This window comes from Pongo abelii, chromosome 8 (assembly GCF_028885655.2).
Source record: "Pongo abelii isolate AG06213 chromosome 8, NHGRI_mPonAbe1-v2.0_pri, whole genome shotgun sequence".
Lineage (NCBI taxonomy): Eukaryota > Metazoa > Chordata > Mammalia > Primates > Hominidae > Pongo > Pongo abelii.
Window position 1 is genome coordinate 104,457,501 of NC_071993.2, and position 18,174 is coordinate 104,475,674.

General features: G+C 47.1%; 2 protein-coding genes across 8 annotated transcripts in view; one reads left to right on the plus strand and one right to left on the minus strand.

Annotated features, from left to right (window-relative positions):
• MMS19 (MMS19 homolog, cytosolic iron-sulfur assembly component) overlaps nucleotides 1-5,900 on the minus strand; it is a 41,297-nt gene extending 35,397 nt beyond the window's left edge. Inside the window, exon 1 of one of the 5 annotated variants that reach the window (XM_063727097.1) lies at nucleotides 5,615-5,900. Coding sequence is in view for 2 of the 5 variants with exons in the window: in XM_009245669.3 (XP_009243944.3) it covers nucleotides 4,537-4,711 (175 nt within the window). In the remaining 3 variants the exon portion in view is untranslated. 5 annotated transcript variants of the gene reach the window in all.
• The window catches only part of UBTD1 (ubiquitin domain containing 1), a 70,753-nt gene continuing 56,718 nt past the window's right edge, over nucleotides 4,140-18,174 (plus strand). Inside the window, exons 1-2 of one of the 3 annotated variants that reach the window (XM_024254283.3) lie at nucleotides 5,064-5,539; nucleotides 10,476-10,514. Coding sequence is in view for 1 of the 3 variants with exons in the window: in XM_024254282.3 (XP_024110050.1) it covers nucleotides 5,470-5,539 (70 nt within the window). In the remaining 2 variants the exon portion in view is untranslated. Of the gene's footprint in view, nucleotides 4,304-4,993; nucleotides 5,540-10,475; nucleotides 10,515-18,174 lie in introns of those variants that run through there. The other 2 variants (XM_054522747.2, XM_024254282.3) reach the window with 2 other exon arrangements.

The window sequence follows — 18,174 nt, forward strand, 5'->3', positions numbered from 1 at the left end:
GCATGGTGGCTCACACCTGTAATCTCAGTACTTTGGGAGGCCAAGGCAGGCAGATCACCTGAGGTCGGAAGTTTTGAGACCTGCCTGACCAACATGGGAGAAACCCCATCTCTACTAAAAATACAAAATTAGCCGTGCATGGTGACGCATGCCTGTGATCCCAGCTACTCGGGAGGCTGAGGCAGGAGAATCACTTGAACCCAGGGGGCAGAGGTTACGGTCAGCAGAGATTGCAGCATTGCACTCCAGCCTGGGCAACAGAGCAAAACTCCATCTCAAAAACAAACAAACAAACAAACAAACAACAACAACAAAACACCCAGAATACCTGGAAATACTATTAATTATGCACTTGGACTCCTGGGATGAAGAAAGCTAACAAAGAGTTAATTTTCCTAAGGGTATTTTTGCTGGCATCAAGGAAAAAATCAGTGTAAGTTCATTTCCCTTTATAGGAGGGTCTAAGATTTTCCAACACGTTCAAGATTCGCTCTTTAAAAATGGACCTACTAGCACCTCCTAACTACCCACACTTTCCTTAGCAAGGCACCAGTTTGTGTGGGGGCACCGAGAAGTCAAAGGAGTATTTATGTGCTCATTGACACAGAATGCACAAACAGATCTCCGTCTGATGGAGTTGAAGCCTCTTGAGAATCTGAACTAGCAGCCAAAGGGAAGTGAGGGGAAGCGGGTAGAGTGGGAGGATGAGAAGGAGCAGGAGAGAGAAAAATCCCAATCAGGACTAAGTTCCAATGAAGCTCTCAAAATGCCCTTTCTGCTGATAATGCCTCAGATATTTCACTAAACTGTATTTTACTGTTCTTTAATACATTGACATAAGGAATAGAGGTATTCTTAGGGAATCACAAACATGGAAAAACACAATACAATAAAGACTGAAATGAAGGAAAATCCAAATAACTAAAAGGAAAAAAATTATATCCATCACCTGCAAATTCAACGTGTTCAAAAATCACATTCTCTGAAAATCAGCTCTCGTCCTAATTTTGGACAAAGTATTTCTTTTCCTCATCCTCTGGTTCAAAACCTTGGGGTCTTCTTAGAGTCCTCTATCTCTTTCAAGCCCTATAATAACTAGTTAGAACTCAAATTCCACAGATTCTTCCTTCAACATTTCTCATTGCATTCACTCAAGTAGTTTTTATTGTGTACCTACTGATGCCAATTCCAGGAGATTCTGGTGGTACAACTGGGAGGGTAGGATGTGGAGATGTATACAGCAACAGCTACTAAACTAGTCCACTAAATACATGAGTGGTTGAGAAATAAGTGCGTACTACAAAGATTCTGACGTATGAGATGCTGTCTGGCTGGGTTAATCAGGAAACACTTGGGGAGGGGTAGGGAACTCAAGCTGGGCCTTGACTCTCAGGTCTAACTTCGATTACACAGAGCTAGTGAAGGGAATTGGGAAGGAAAGCACTCAGGGAACTACGAATAAAGGTGGCTGCCTGGAATTAAATGTCCAGGGAGCAGTGAGAAAAAAGGCTGGGGCCAGGTAGTGGCAGGCTTTGAAGGCTTGCCCAAGAGGCCTTTAACCCTTAGGCTGCCAGGTTATTTCCCTCCCATCACCTGCAGCTTCTTAACAGCTGACACTTTCACCAGGAACCCAGGTACAAAACAAAGGTGGCAGCAGCTGCTTTTGTGATCAAAGCGTGTTCCTTCTGCATTTAAATTTGCAGGCTGCTACTGTGAGTGACTGAACAGGAAGCTAGCTGGTCCCTTTAGCGCTAACAAAGCTCGATTTAGGCTGAAGGATTAGAAAGCACATCTTATTCTATAAACGCTTCAACAGTCTGTTATCCTTCAACAACCCTAACTAGGGCTGTGATCTAAGATTGACAATATTAACTTAATCCTTGTCAAATTTATTTTCATTTTACGGCTCCCTGGCTCAAGGATCTACAATAACTCTTAGTACAGATTAATAGGTCATTCAAATTCCTCTGCCTGGAATCCAAAGTTATACATAATCCAACCCTACCAAACCTTTTCAACTTTTATCTGTTACTATTCCTCTGTACCAACTTTCTTTTCTTTTTGTTTTTTTGAGACGGAGTCTCGCTCTGTTGCCCAGGCTGGAGTGCAGGGGCGTGATCTCCGCTCACTGCAGCCTCTGCCTCCCAGGCTCAAGCGATTCTCCAGCCTCAGCCTCCTGAGTAGCTGGGATTACAGGCATGCACCACCATGCCTGGCTAATTTTTGTATTTTCAGTAGAGCGGGGTTTCACCATGTTGGCCAGGCTGGCCTCAAACTCCTGGGCTCAAGCAATTCGCCTACCTTGTTCTCTCAAAGTGTTGGCATTACAGGCATGAGCCACTGTGCCCACCACCAACTTTCTTTTCTTAGGAGGGCTAAATTACAACAGGGCTAGTGTTACAGTCTTAAATCAGTTGAGTTGAATTCAAATTAAGCAACAGTTTAGACCATTTTTTCCAGAAAGAAACAAAAATATAAATTTTGCAAAAACGTTTGTAAGAATTTAGCAGTCCCAGTGGCTCATGCCTGTAATCCCAGCACTTCGGGAAGCTGAGATGGGAGGATGGCTTCAGTCCTGGAGTTAGAGACCAACCTAGGCAACATGGTGAAACCTCGTCACTACAATACAAAAATTAGCCGAGCGCAGTGGCACACTCCCTGTTATCCCATCTACTTCGGGAGGCTGAGGCAGGAGGATTGCTTGAGCATAGGTCGAGGCTACAGTGAGCCATAATTTCACCACTGCACTCTAGCCTGGCAGACAGAGAGGGACCTTGTCTCAAAAAAAAAAAAAAAAAGAGAAGAATTTGCAGTCCTTATTCAAGATAAGTCCTTATTCAAGATAAGACATTCAAGATGTCTTTTCAAATTATGTTCTGAATCCAAAAAATCCCAAATTATTGTTTTCATATTGCATAAATGTGAAAGACTCGTCACAAATGACACTGATATAGTAATGTTCTATATCTTGATAGGGGGTGGGATTGTATAGGTGTATGCATTAGTCAAAATCAGTGAACGTACACTTAAAGATTTACATATTTCATTTTACACCAAAATAAACCGACAACAAACTCTAGTCAATGACATGCATGCCAAAGTATTTAAAGGAAAGTGTACAGGTATCTGCAATTTAAATGGATGGATAGCTATATGATAAAGCAAGTAATATTAAAATGTTAATGGTAGGATAGATCCTAAGTGATGTGCTCCTTATAAAATTCTTTATACTTGGCTGGATATTCGAAAATTTTCATAATAAAACATGAGGGAAAATGACATTGTTAAGACACTGTACTTGTACATTGTAAACACTGATAACACACTACATTTCATAAAATTGTAAGATGTTAAGTTTGATGGCAACACCAGGTATTTGCTCCTTGATGCTTCCAAACTATGGTGCACACACCTCTTACAGAATGGTTGCCTCTCCCAGCATACTATAAGTTCCTGGTGGGCACAGATCTAACCTAATTTGTATTTATATTCCTATTGCTTTGCATCATGTTTGGGGAATAATATGTGTTCAACAATAGTGGCATGATTGAATTAAAGTGGAATACTGCTAACGAACAAAGTATTATATTTCTAGCAGATTCACTATTCTTTTCTTACACATTCTAAAGGTTAATACGCTCAATTTGCAAGAGAAATGTGTCCTTACTTCTCTCCAAGCATGCGAAATTTCCAAAAATTTTTTAAAAAAATTACTCATTAGATAATTTTATATTGTTACTTAAACACAAGATCCGAAGGCTTCCTAACATTCAATAACTTTTAGTAGATTTTTTTTTTCCTAGAAGAGCAAAGTCTCAGAACTCCACGGAAGCCTGGAAATCGTTTTATTCTAATTTTAGATAAGCTGTCTGAACTAAGAGATCTCTGAACTGGTCAAAAGCGGGAAAGTAGGGGTCTGGGAAGAAGACAAAAACAAACGCCACATAAAACGTCATGGAGCAAACTAATCAAGAAGTTTAGCAAGAAACGGAGAGAAAGTCTTGAGGAGGACACCCAGAACATCTCCAGCTTCTCCTGGCCCGTCTCCTCGCCTCTTCTTAATTCCAGCCAGTCAGAGCGCGAGGCCATCCGCCACTCCCAGGATGCCACGCGACGGGAGCGGACGCTGCGAGGATGCACCTCCACACGTCAACCTCTCACAAACAGCGTGGCTTCGTGGCGTGAGCACCCGGTTCGGACCTGAACGCCTGGGTCCGAGTCCCAGCTCCCCCTCCTGCCTGGTCTGCAGCCCTGCGCAAGTCCTCTTGCCCTCGCTGAGCCTCAGTTTCCTCATCTGTAAAATGTAATGATTCCCTATAATTGGCTACAGGGAGATGAGAAGTGTAAATGGTTTTAAGGAAGATACAGGCAACTCTCTAACTTGTTACGGCTCTGAAGCTCGCGGTGCTCACTAACCAGCCTTGAGACCAATCTCTCAAAGTCACCCCGCTCCTCCCTTCCCGCCCGGCGCCTGTACTGAGGCCGCTCCCTCCTGTTGGCCCCCATGCGGAAGGTGCGCGGCGCCGTCTGCCGTACCTGCAGCCACCTGGTCAGCGGGGCCCTCTTGTTGACCCATGACGAAGTCGTGCACGAGGCCCCATAGGGCGCCCATAGGCGCCGCCGCCTCCACAGCCACGGCAGCGGCCATGACGCGAACCAGAGACCGTGGGAGGGGATATGGGCGGTGGCACGAGACGGGCTCGGCGCGCATGCGCCTCCCGAGCCAATCGCCGGGAGAAGGGCGAGGGGGCGGGGCGCTCCGGGTCACGTGCCTGTCGGCTTCTGGCTAGGCAGTTCCAGGGAGGGGCGGGGCCCGGAATGGGGCGGTGGCACCGAGAGGGAAGGCGGCTGCTGGGCACGGAGCCGGAGGCCATTGAGGGCGAATAATTCCCAGCCCGGCTTCCCGGGAGACGGGCGGCGGGGCGGGCACCTGGCTGGGTGGGGAGAGGGGCGGTACGCACCACGGGGGAAGCCAATGAGAAAATCAGGGCCAGCCCGAGGGGGCGGTGCTGTCGGTCACATGCGCACCTGGGGCGGGTGGTGGCGGCGGCGCGGGCACCGCGAGCCTGCGGAAGGGAGAGGGGCCGGCCTGGGGCGGGGTTAGGCAGGTGAGTGACAGGCTCCAGGGGGCCGGCCCCTGCCTGGTGCTCTGAGCGAGCCGGGAGTAGCTGCGGCGGTGCCCGCCCCCTCTCTCCGCCCCTCCAGCGGAGCTGGTCTCCGGCCGGGCACCGTCGCGGGCCCCCCTGGCCCGGCCACCTGGGACCGTGCTGGGGAGTCTGCCACCTCCCTCTCTCCCCTGGCCCGCAAAGTTTTGGCGGAGCCAGCGCCGGGGCTGAGCGCGCCCCCGGGGGGAGATCGGGGAGCGCCCGATGCCGGGCGGCCGGAGCCGTTGACCCGGGACGCCGCCGTCCGTGGAGCAGCCGACCACCCCGCCGCCTCCGGTGCATGGGGACTGACTGAGGAGCCAGCATGGGCAACTGCGTGGGGAGACAGGGCCGGGAGAGGCCGGCAGCCCCGGGACACCCCCGCAAGCGAGCAGGTAACGATGGGGAAGGGAGCAGGGCCTCGGGCACCCCGCCAGTTGTCCCCCTCCTCGCCCGAGTCCTGGGCTTACCGATGGACTCCCCACTGGTGCTGGCGCTTGGGTTTCCCCGATGGGCTGCTCCGCAGCCAGACGGGGCCGCTCCCCAGTGCCGGGCGGCCGGGGGAGCTGAGTTGGGGCAACTGCGAGCACTGAGCCGGCTGCGCGACCAACTCTCTCCAACTGGGAAGCTCCTGGTGGGGGTGGGGGCAGGAAATGTTTGCAGACCGCAGCGGGGCCGACGGATCGGGAGGAGGCCCGGGGGCGAGGGCGCCGCTGGCCTGGCAGCTCCGGCAGGGGTCGGACGCCGGCCCGTCGGGGCATGGCGCGGGCTTCAGGCGTCCCCAGAACTCGGAGCGAGCGAGGCGAGAACAGTCGCTCCTTCCAAAGACTGTGTCATTATCGGGCTGCAGATCGTGTCTGCCGGAATCCGACTTGCAAAGCAGCGCAGGACTCTGGGAAAGAAATCTTTATTTTTCCCGCAGGGGTTTTTAGAGCCTCTCGGCCGTCTGGGAGTCTATAAAAGATGGGGTGAGGGGTGAGAGTCACCCTCGGGATTGTTGGGATCCTTCCCAGCTTTGGGAGTGAGATCGCTCGCTGGTGATCCTCCAGGCCCGCGCAACGCTTTCTCACTTTCATGGTACACCCTGCCTGCCCTGGCATTTCGCCCCGGGAAGAGGTCTGTCGGTCATTTTTCTGGGTCTTACACTCACTTCCTTCTTTGAGGGTGTTGCAAGGACCTGCTGGGAATAATATCGTAGACTTGAGAGCTCAAACTTGTCTGGATTCCAGATGGACCTATCTCCTCTTCTCTATGTCAAAGCCCAGATCCCGAGAGATTGAGCACCTTGTCCAAAGTCACACAGCTAGTTAGGAGCTCAGCTGGGGCTAGAACTCAGCCTCCTCTCCCACCCCATTGTCACATATCCCCTTATGTAAGAGGAGCCACAGGCAGAGTTGTTAATGAAGTGGAAACTCTAGTTGGAGTTTCCTGTCTCCCTTGACACCGAAGGTGTGTTGCTTGGGTTGCGGAAACTGGGAAGGAAGATGGGGGAACCAGGGGAAGCTGGGAAGGATGTCTGCATGGTGGACAGGATGACTTGTGGAGGCAGAAATGTGTTTTTATGGGAAGGATGCAGTAAAACTTATTGAAATTCTCTTGTCTGAAGGTAACTCTGGCCATTCTTCTGACTGAGGAGAGATGACTCTCAAAACCAAGGGCTGGCTTGCTTTCATTCATTCATTTGTTCAACAAATACGTGCTCAGTCCCCATAATTGATTTTGCAGCATTTTTTGCTGTTGACAACTCTCTCCTACGAGACATTCTCCCCCTTCCTTTCTTGGCATCAGACTGTCTTGGTTTTCCTTTCTGAACACCCCTTTCCACCATCACCTTCTAGGTTGGGGGCACACTGGTGCCTAAGTTTGACATTCTGTTTTTTCTCTCATTACACTCTCTCCCAGAGAAATCTTGTTCAGTCCCACAACTCTTTGTCCATTGGGAAGACCCCTATGCTTAATCTTCAGCTCTTCTCTCTTGAACCCCAGAACCCCATTTCTAGATGCCCACTGGACACTTTGATATAGATATTCCCAGATTTAACACCTCCAAAACCAGGCTCTGCATCGCTCCCTGTCCACCAGCTTTCCTTCTTTACTCTTATGATCTTCCAGCTGCCTAACTTTAGGCTGTGAAGAGCTCTTTCTCTCATGACTTTTTCTGCTTCCTTGTCACCTGCCTCTCAGCCAGTCAGTCACTGGGGTCTGCTGGGTCTTCCTTCCGCGGGTCTTGCAAACCTGCCCCTTGCCACCCCACTTCGTACCCTTCTCACCTCAAGTCAACCCTTGTCTCAGGCTGAAGTGAGGTACGCCCCAAAGGCAACTTCATCTTCAGTCATCATTCAGTCCTACACAGAGTTGTCCCCTCAGAAGACATTTGTTAAATTAACTTCTTCCAGATTTTATAGTTCTATGTTCAGAATGTTTCTGTACTTGGCCAGGCGTGGTGGCTCATGCCTATAATCCCAGCACTTTGGGAGGCCAAGGCAGGTGGATCACCTGAGATCAGGAGTTCGAGACTAGCCTGGCCAACATGGCAAAACCCTGTCTCTACTAAAAATACAAAACTTAAGCCAGGTGTGGTGGTGGCAGGCGCCTGTAATCCCAGCTACTCAGGAGGCTGAGGCAGGGAGAATTGTGTAAACTGGAAGCTTCACAGAGGTTGTAGTGAGCTGAGATTGTGCCACTGCACTCCAGCCTGGGTGACAGAGCGAGACTGTGTCTCAAAAAACAAAACAAAACAACAACAACAACAAAACACCTTTCTGCACTTTCCCACTCCTACAAGTACTTTAACTTTCAAGGCTGTTCAAGTGTGGGCCAGTCCTTTCTTTTAAGTCCTGATTTCTTTCCCTTCTCTGACATTAAGACCACCAGTGTTTGCTCATGCCGTTTCCTTCTTATCGAGAGTCTTTCATCCCTTGGGTTCACTTCAAGTGCCGTATCTTGTTTGAAGCACCTTGCCTGACAAGTCTGCCATTTCCCCCTCCCTCCGCATCCCACCACACACACCCCGTGGAAGTGATTGCTCCTTCTGAGAACTCCTGCAGACACATTATCTATTGCCACTTACTTAACAATTATGTACTCTGTATTATTAGTCATGTCTTTGATGTTTACAGTCTTTTATCAGCAACTACATTGCAAGCCTCGAAGACCTGGGTTCTGTCTTATCCTTGTAGTATATGTCTCTCTCACTCGTATAGCCACGCGCACACAGACATTCAGCACTTAACACAATGAGTTGTACAGAGGTAGCACTCAGTATTTGTTGATTTTAGAAAGCAAACGCAACTTCATCCTACCATCTGAATTTTTCATATATCTGCTTTTTTTTTTTACCTGCTAGTTTATCATTGCTTTAGTTCTGTGGGTCCTACTATGAATAGCTTTATTCATAAAGTCCAAAGCCGAGGGGAACTCTGTAGGATGACAAATTTGGTACAAGGGAAGGAATCCTTCTTAACTCCACAGTGCACCTGGCATTCCTGTAACATCTGTGGCTTTTCCTTTGACAAGGACATAGTTTTTTGTTGTAAGACTAATGCCTAAAACTCGCCCAGTGCCACTGTAACTCTTACCTTCCTTTGGCACTAATGTAATGGGAAGAAAGCCTCAACAGGGAGCTAGGACCTGAGTTCTAGTCCTGGGCCTATAACTCAGTGACCCTGGGCAAGTCATCTAACCTTTCTGGGTCACACTTTCAATATTTCAGAAAGGGGGAGGGTTATACAAGATCATTAGAGTTGTTTTATCATCTTCACAAAGGCAGCTGTTTAAAGCTAGAAAGTTATTGAGGTGAAATCTTTATGGCTTGTAATGTCACCCTTTGTCCTTAGTTCTGCCTTTTTAGTCACTTGGTAGATAAAGCAGAGACACAATACTGTCTGGTCAGGGATTCTTGCATTAGGCAGAAGGGAGAGGTCCTCTCGTCTCATCAAGTTTTGTGATTGTCACTCGTGTGTGTGTGTGTGTGTGTGTATATATATATATATATTTTTTATTTTTTTTATTTTTTTTGAGAGAGAGGGTCTTGTTCTCTCACCCAGGCTGGAGTATGGTGGTGCAGTTATAGCTCCCTGCAGCATTAAACTCCTGAGCTCAAGTGATCCTCTCCCCTCAGTCTTCCCAGTAGGTAGGGCTACAGGTGTGCACCACCACACCCAGCTAACTTTTTATTTTTTGTAGAGATGGGGTCTTGCTATGTTGCCCAGGCTGGTCTGAAACTCCTGGCCTCAAGTAATCTTTTTACCTTGGCTTCCCAAAGTGCTGGGATTACTGGCGTGAGCCACCACACCCAGCCTTAAAAATTTTTTTTGGATTGTTACTCTTAATGCATCCCCAGTAGGTCTGTGTTCTTCTCCTTCAGGTGCTGGGTGGTTCTTGTATGCTTTGGAGAATACTTGGGGATTTACTCCTTTGGTGGGGGCTCTTGCCACCCCATACGTATACAGTAGGTAGATAAATATCTCTGCCCATGAACTGGGTGAAGCAGCCTCTCCCCCAGCCACTCCAGGGAGAGGTAGAGGTGGTAGAACAGGCAAGTCTCTTGCCCAGCTCCACCCTTTGAGAATGTGGCAGGGCTGAAACCCAAATATCTGACTCTGTGATGTGCCAGGCGTATCCACTTACGTTCTGGAATCTGAAGCTCGGGGTGGACAGACCCAGGGCCCTGTTTGGGGCTGGTTGGGCTTGGCACTGTGGTTGCAAGAGAGTCTGCTTCTTGTGTGGGCTGTGTGGCTATTCTTGAGGGAGTAATTGGGCAACTTCTCCATTTGCTCAGTAAATACGTACTGAGTGCCAAGCACCCTGCTGGCTGTGAACAGACGTGGTCCTTGGCCACATGGAGCTTACAGTCTTACAAGGGGCAGACAGTAAACACATAGTCATGCAAATTACACATGGTCATACATAGAATTATGTAGTATTATATATGCTGGTGACTCCTCCCACATTTATAATTTCAGCCCATTCTCTGCAACTTCAGCCTTGGATATTCTGCTGCCTGCTCACCACACCTGCTGTCTAAAAGGCTTCTCAGTTTAACATGTCCAAAAAGAATGAACCCCCATCCCATCCATGTACCTCCCAAAGTCTTTCCCATCCCAGTTCATGATGATTTCATCCTTCCAGTTGCCAAGGCCCCTAAAATTCTTGTCGTCCCTGATTTCTCCCTCTCTCACATTTCACATCCATTTAATCAATAAATCCTGTTGGCTTTGCCTTAAATATGTCCTGAACCTGACTCTGACCATCTCCACCACTTTCACCCTGGTCTGAGCTACCACTGGCCTGTGAACTGACCTTCCTGCTTCCTCCCTTGTCTCCCGACAGACTATTTCCATCCCAGCAGCCAGCGTGATGCTCTAAACTGTAAGTCAGATTTCATTACTCCTTTACTCAAGCCTTCCTGTGACACCGCATCTCATTCAAGACTTCTTGTGTTGGTCTACAAGATATGATTTTCACCTGCTTACCTTTCTTAAGCCATCTCATGCTCTCTATCGCCTTGTTCAACCCCCTGATATCTGAATGGGTCCCTCTCTCTCCTTGTCCCAGTCTCCTATTTAAGGAGTCAAACCCTCCCAGGCCATTTCATTTAAAATTATCCCCTTTCCTCTATCACCTGCTCTCGGCATTATGTCCCTCCCTTTCCTGTTTTATCTTGCTCCATTGCTTATGTCATCCTCTGATATTGGCTGTCTCCCTTTGCTCCATGTTGTCAGAGATTTTTATTTGTTCACTCTGTGATACCAAGAGCAGTGCCTGGTAAATATTTGTTGGATGAAACTAGAGTTGGTGAAGTCTATAGAAAAGCATAAATGAACACATCTGATTGATCTCCTACCTTAGATGGGTGTTAAGGAAGGTATCTTAATGAAGGGACTTAAACTGCAACCTCAGAGTGGTGTTCTCTCTCTGGGACTGGCTTCTCTCTTGCCCCAGGCTTGGGTAAGTTCTCAGATACCTGGGATATATATGACTCCTGTGGTTTGGGTGGCTCTAGCTGGGAGATACCAGGGCTGAAGCAGGAGGGCAAAGTGAAGTTCACTATTGGGGTCCTAACCAGGCAGTAGCACCTTCTTACCATTTTATGTGTGCACCTAAGTCAGAGTGGACCCCCCTCTTCCAGGCACACATGATGTTTGTAGTCCTTAACTCGCAGGGCAGGGATAGGGTGGCCTAATAGACTACAAGGGAGGAAGTTAGGTGATGTGGATTCCAGGCCTCTCTTACCCATCAACTTGCTGGAGAATTTTTAGAATCATAGAATTTTAGAGCTGAAAAGGAACCTAAAGATTTCTATAACCTCTTTTTTCTTACCCAGCCATTAGAAAGAGAACAAAGGTATGTCTGTCCCCTGCCTAGTTCACAGAAACGTGGTGCAACCTACATAAAAACTGCATGTGCTCCTTTAAGTTGTGAGTGTGCGGAGGTCAAGATATTATAGGGAAGTGGTTGAGGTCAAGTGTATTCAAAGAAGAGGAGGTCTAGTCTCTGCCACTTTCTTGAGTGGTGATCTTGGGCAGGTCATTTGTTTCTTCCTCAGTTGATCCTCCATTTTAAAAAGATAATATTTCCAGTTTCCTTCACAGAGATGTTATGGAGATAAAATAAGCTAATGGTGGTTTAAAAATTACTTTCATGGCTACACAGTGTGCTCAGATATGAGGTCCCAACACAGAGTTTCATCTGGCATTGGTGGAAAATGAAGCCTGGGGTCTCTGCTCCTTCCTAGTTGTTTGTGTGACTTTGGACAAGCCTCTTGATCTCTTTGAGCCTTAGTTTCCCCATTTGTGCCATGGGGTGACTGCCACCCTGATCACCTTTCAGAGAGGTTGTAAGATTAAAGTGAGACCCTGGATGAAAAGAGATTTTGTGAACTTAGAAAGTTTCTATTATCCCAAGCTACCAGGATTTTTACACACAAAAGCCATAACCAGTGATTTTTCCCACTAGATCATTGAAGCTTACTCTTTTTAAGGAGCAAAACTATAAAAGAAATGTTTAAAAACTATTTTTGGATGGGAATCTTTCTGAAATGAATGATATGCTTCTGAGCAAAATATTAATATACAGCTCAGAAAGAACCTCTGGTTTGGGACTAGGGGTTGTTGAGTTCATACCGGTGTGTACAGGGTGCCTGCTTGGTGAGAGTGGGACCACAAAAGGTTCTTTCTCTCAAAAGTGTTACCTCCCAAAGAAGAGACCTGGGGTGGGGGAGGGAACTAGTGGTGGGCAGAGAGAAATTGCTGGGGGAGAGCCCATTCCGGGAGTGCCCTGCCTCAAGGTTCCAAGTAGCAACACTGGTGCTGCAGGAAGGCTCTTAAATCCTGTTCAAGGCTCTGAGTGGGAAGAGCCAGTCCTACCCAGTCAGTTACTGTGCTTATAGTAGTGTGAGGCCACAGGGCTTGTGAGACTCTAGGGCAGTGGGCCCCAAACTACGTGGTTCCCAGCTGTTGTGCTTTGGGGGTTCATGTTTCCACCTACAAGCATTGCTGTGTCTTCTGCCTGGTAGACAGTAGTCACTTCTCTTTTTTTTCTTTCCTTTTTTTTTTTTTTTTTAAGTGGTTACCTAGATATGACATAAAATTTACTTGTATGTAACAGCAAATTTTTCAGTCTGTAGTTTTGTAGCATGAGTACATTCTTTGTACTTATTGTTGTACAACCATCACCAGTACCCATCTCCAGAACTTTTTCATTTTCCCCAACTGAAACTCTTTACCCATTAAGCACTATCCATTTCTTCCTCCCCCCAACCACTGGCAACTGATATTCTGCTTTCTGTTTTATGAGTTTGACTATTCTGGATACCTCATATGAGTGGAATCATGTCGTATTTCTCCTTTTGTGGCTGGCTTGTTTCACTTAGCATAACGTTGTCAAGGTTCCATGGTGTAGCATGTGTCAGAATGTCCTTCCTTTTTAAGGCTGAGTAATATTCCATTGTATGTATATACCACATTTTGCTTATTCATTCCTCCATTGATGGACCCCTGGGTTGCTTCCACCTTTTGGCTATTGTAAATAATACTGCTGTGAACATGGGTGTGCAAACCAGGAGCAAAAGGTGAGTGCTCTCTGAGTCTCTGCTTTCAGTTATTTCGTGTATATACCCAGAGGTGGAATTTCTGGATCAAATGGTAATTCTATTTTTAATTTTTTGAATAATCCCCCATAACACTTTCCTTAGCAGCTGCACCATTTTATATTCTCACTAACAGGGTGCAAGAGTTCCTGTTTCTCTACATCTTCACCAACACTTGTTATTTTCTGCTTTTCGTTGATTTGGTTTGGATTGGTTTTATAATATCCATCCTAATGGGTGTGAAGTGGTTTATCATGTAGTGATCATTTATGCTGGGCTCAAAGAGCAGTCCCTCCAAATCTCTGGGAAAACAGACATCTGAGTGTGTTAGAATTGTGCATAGAGGCTGGGCATGGTGGCCTACACCTATAATCCCAGCACTTTGGGAGACCAAGGCAGGAGGATTGCTTGAGGCCAGGAGTTCAAGAAAAACCCGGGCCACATAGTGAGACCTCGTCTCTATTTAAAAAAAAAAAAAAAATTGCCTGGGCATGGTGGCTCATGCCTGTAATCCCAGCACTTTGGGAGGCTGAGCCGGGCAGATCACGAGGTCAGGAGTTCGAGACCAGCCTGATCAACATGGTGAAACCCCGTCTCTACTAAAAATACAAAAAAAAATTAGCCGGGCATGGTGGCACGTGCCTGTAATCCCAGCTACTCAGGAGGCTGAGGCAGGAGAATCGCTTGAACCTGGGAGGCGGAGGTTGCAGTGAGCCAAGATTGCACCACTGCACTCAAGCCTAACGACAGAGCAAGACTCCGTCTCAAAAAAAAAAAAAAAAAGAGGAACCTGGCAGGAAAGGAGCTGGAACACCTTCTGCAAGGTGTGGGAAGGGAGACTGAGGGGACAGGGATGACTCCTCATTTGTACCTTTTTCCTCTGGGAGTCTTGGGACCAGGAGCAAAGGGTGAATGGTGCCTAGGCAGCCAGTCACTAACCAAGTAGCCTGAATCTTAGTTGCCAGCCTGCACACTTGGAGTTTTGTTGTTTTTAAAGGCTCAAAGAGATGTAATTAGCAGCAGCTCACCTTTGCAGGGTGTTTGCCATGTACTAGGAGCATCACGTGCAGTATTTGGGTTAATCCTCGCAACCACCCTATGGGTGGATTCTGTTATCACCTTTTCACAGATGAAGAAACTGAGCCTTAGAAAGGTAATGTCTGCTGCCTAAGGTCACACAGCTTGTAAACTGCAGAGCCAGGACTGGAACCCAGGTGTCTGATCTCAGAGCCCACGCTTTGGGCCAGTGTGTAGTTTGTCCTCATGAGAATGGGAAGAAGAGAACACTTTTTTTGTTTTGTTTTGTTTTTTAATGAGTTTATTATTGAGCACCTTCAGGCACCACTTTGCTGGATCCCTTCACAAACATCATCTCATTTGATTCTCCCTATTTTACCTATGGGAACATGCCTACCTATTTTACATATGGGAAAGCTGATGGCCAGGAAAGTGAATGAATTCCCAGTGGTTATGATGCTAAGAGGCAGAGCTGGAACTCAGCCTGAGGATGTTGATTCATTCCAGTGCTCACAGCTCATTCCATTGTGCTGTGAGCCCTGACCAGCTCCCACCCCACCCCCATGGAAAGAAGCTGGTAGGTCAGCTGTGAAGTCTGCAAAACTCCAAGGACTATAGCCACTGCTTTCCTTCCCCATTGCTGTCCCTTTTTCCTTTAATTTCCCCACCCCCAGACCACCACCTCCGCACCTAGAAGCCATATGAGTCCATCATCTTGGATCAAAGTGCTTGGCACATAGTAGGTGCTCAATAAATATGCGTTGAATGTTGTTTGAGGGCTCGGTGTGCTAGAGGCAATAGAATCTCAGCCAAGATTGTGTTCCTAAAGAGAAACACAAGTAGAATGCAAATATTGTTGTTTCCTCCTCCTTCTCCCAGAGCAAACCTCCGCTTTCCAACACCCAGATGCCAGGGACTTGAAGAAAAGATTGTCCTCGCTCTGTAAACTTTGAATTATTCCCACATTCCCAAAGGAAAAGAGGCACAGAGAGTCATGTTAGCAAAGTGCTTGCAGAATCAGGTGTCACTCTTTGTAATTAATAAGATTAACAATCTCTTGCTTCGCTCAGCATTTGTGGTTTTCAAAATGCTTTCTCAAGTATTAGATATCATTTGATCTCCACAGCCATCCTGTTAGATAGGCAAGACAGGACTCATTTTTCCCGTTTTATAGATGAGGACACTGAGACTTGGTGAGGATGTTAAGATACTCAAGGTTATTGACTGAATAAGGGGCAGAAGTCATAGAGAGGGCAGCGGTTCCACTACTTTCTTTGCAGAGCCTCAGTTTCTGCGTCTGTAAAATGGGGTAAGTGTACATCATTTAGAGTAGTCAAGCATGAAATGTGATCATGTGTGTGTGACGTGATCAGCACAGTGCCCACACACAGCACAGCGGATACTTAGATGGGGAACAACGCAAAGCTCATTGTTCCGCTAATGACTTATATTGTATTGACCCTTGTTCCACCCCCACTTTTAGGGGGAGTGTAGTATAGCCTCCCTAGTCCTCCCTGGTCACCTTCTGTTCTGGTCACCCTCTGGCTCATCCCTTGGAGTCAGAGTGCAATCACAAGGGCTGGCCATGAAGTTCCTTTTTTTTCCCCCACCCTGAGACGGAGTCCTGCTCTTTTGCTCAGGCTGGAGTGCAATGGTACGATCTCGGCTCACTGCAACTTCCGCCTCCTGGATTCAAGCGATTCTCCTACCTCAGCCTCCCGAGTAGCTGGGATTATAGGCGCACACCATCACACTCAGCTAATTTTTTTTGTATTTTTAGGAGAGACGGGGTTTCACCATGTTGGCCGTGCTGATCTTGAACTCCTGACCTCGTGATCCGCCCACCTTGGCCTCCCAAAGTGTTGGGATTACAGGCATGAGCCACCATGCCTATGCCTGGCCTTCTTTTTTTTTTTTTTTTTTCTTTATTTTAGACAGAGCTCACTCTATTGCCCAGGCTGGAGTGCAATGGCACAATCTCAGCTCACTGCAACCTCTGCCTCCTGGGTTCAAGTGACTCTTGTGCCTCAGCCTCCTGAGTAGCTGGGATTACAGGTGTGTGCCACCAAACCCAGCTCATTTTTTTGTATTTTTAGTAGAGATGGGGTTTCACCATGTTGGCCAGGCTGATCTCGAACTCCTGGCCTCAAGTGGTCCACCCACCTCAGCCTCCCAAAGTGTTGGAATTACAGGCATGAGCCACCTTGCCCAGCCATGAATTTCCTTTGATTTGTAAAATCTGAGGTCTGCCAAAGAGAACATCTATAAGATAGTTTTCCTTTGGTGACAGGTCGTTATGACAAATGTTTTATTCATTTTGTACCAATTTGCATTTTATTATCCCAGCTCCTCCAACTCATTAGCTATGTAACCTTGGGCAAGTTATTTTGAATTTTGAGGCCTCAGTTTTCTTATCTGTGAAATGGAGATAACAGTATCTACTCCATAGGGTTGTCATAAGAATTAGATGAGTTACTGCACGTCAGGTCTTGAGAATGGTGCCTGGGACATATTACCTACTCAGTAAGCATTAGTTATTATTTTTACTATTCTCACCATGCTTGATGCTATATTATAGCCAGCTGCCCCCAGCCTTACACTTCCCCCCACGTTGAGATATATGGCCAGTGAAGTTCATATGCAAAACCTGACTTCTTCAGTGTGTCCTGGGTTATCTACTGTTCGACCCATTTATTCAGGAAGGCAAATCCGAAGCAAGTTGCAAGATAGTGTCATTATCATAGAGATAGCTTTGAATCCAGCTTGAATCAACTCTCATTAGTAGCAAATCACTTGCAACACACCCTACATACAACTCTTGCTGATCTCAGCAACAACCGGAGGCTACTTTTCTAGGCTATCTCCACATAGATGGAAACATTTCTTGCCAGTAGGTCAAGGCTGTGAGTGCCCTCTGTTTGTGGTGGCCCATCTTCAGCTTGGCAGAACACCTCCAAGTCCCCAGGGCTTCCTTCCTGGAGCTTTGTGCATTTCTCTGATACACATTGTCAGCCACAGATACCTCCTCTGTGAACTTCCAAGGCACTGCTGATAAACTTCCACATCAGAGCCTCTTTCACACTTGATGAGCATCCCCGCATACCTAGATTCAAAACTGCTGTTCGATTTCTTGTATACTGCTACTGATTGCACACTGATTGTGCAGCAGGCACTATAGTAGGTACTTACACACATCTCATCTAATCCTCCTGATAGTCCACTAAGGTAGAGATTCTCCCTTAGGGGAGAGGTTCAGTGATGTTAACTGTGTGTCTGGGGGGGTGGGGGTACACACAGTGAGAATGAAATATTTGGGTTATCGGTCTTGGGTTCCTTCCATGCAACACCCACCTGACTGTCAGCTTCAACAGAGGACTCCCTGGGCCCTAAACAGTGACATCGCTGATTTACTGATGTCACTGCCACTCATGACTAGCAAATAGTCTACTTCTGCCAATTCTTGCACTATATATCCGAATGTGCCAGAAAGTGTACTTTGTGACAACCTTCATGGATTTGTCCCTCCTTCCACCTCTTCCCACCTCCCACGCAGTGTCTGGGACACAGACCACACTGTCCTCTGTTATATGGGATACTACACATGGCATTTATTTATTTTTTTTAACTTAGTGAAAGCGCTCTGTTCCCCCAAAATAGACTGTCACATGGATGAGCATTTCATTTCCCGAGCCTTCACAGCAGCTCCAGGAATTGCCATCACTGAAATCAGTATAATTTATTAATCTCCTACCGTGTGTGTGGTAGGCACTCTACTAGATTCTTGACATCACTGTTTACAGTTTTCACATCTACCCTGTAAGGGCAGGCCTAATTTATGTCCATTTTACAGATGAGGAAACTGAGGCTGTGGGGGGAGTGTTGAGACACTTGCTCATGACAGTGGAGAAGCTGCTGTTTGAATCC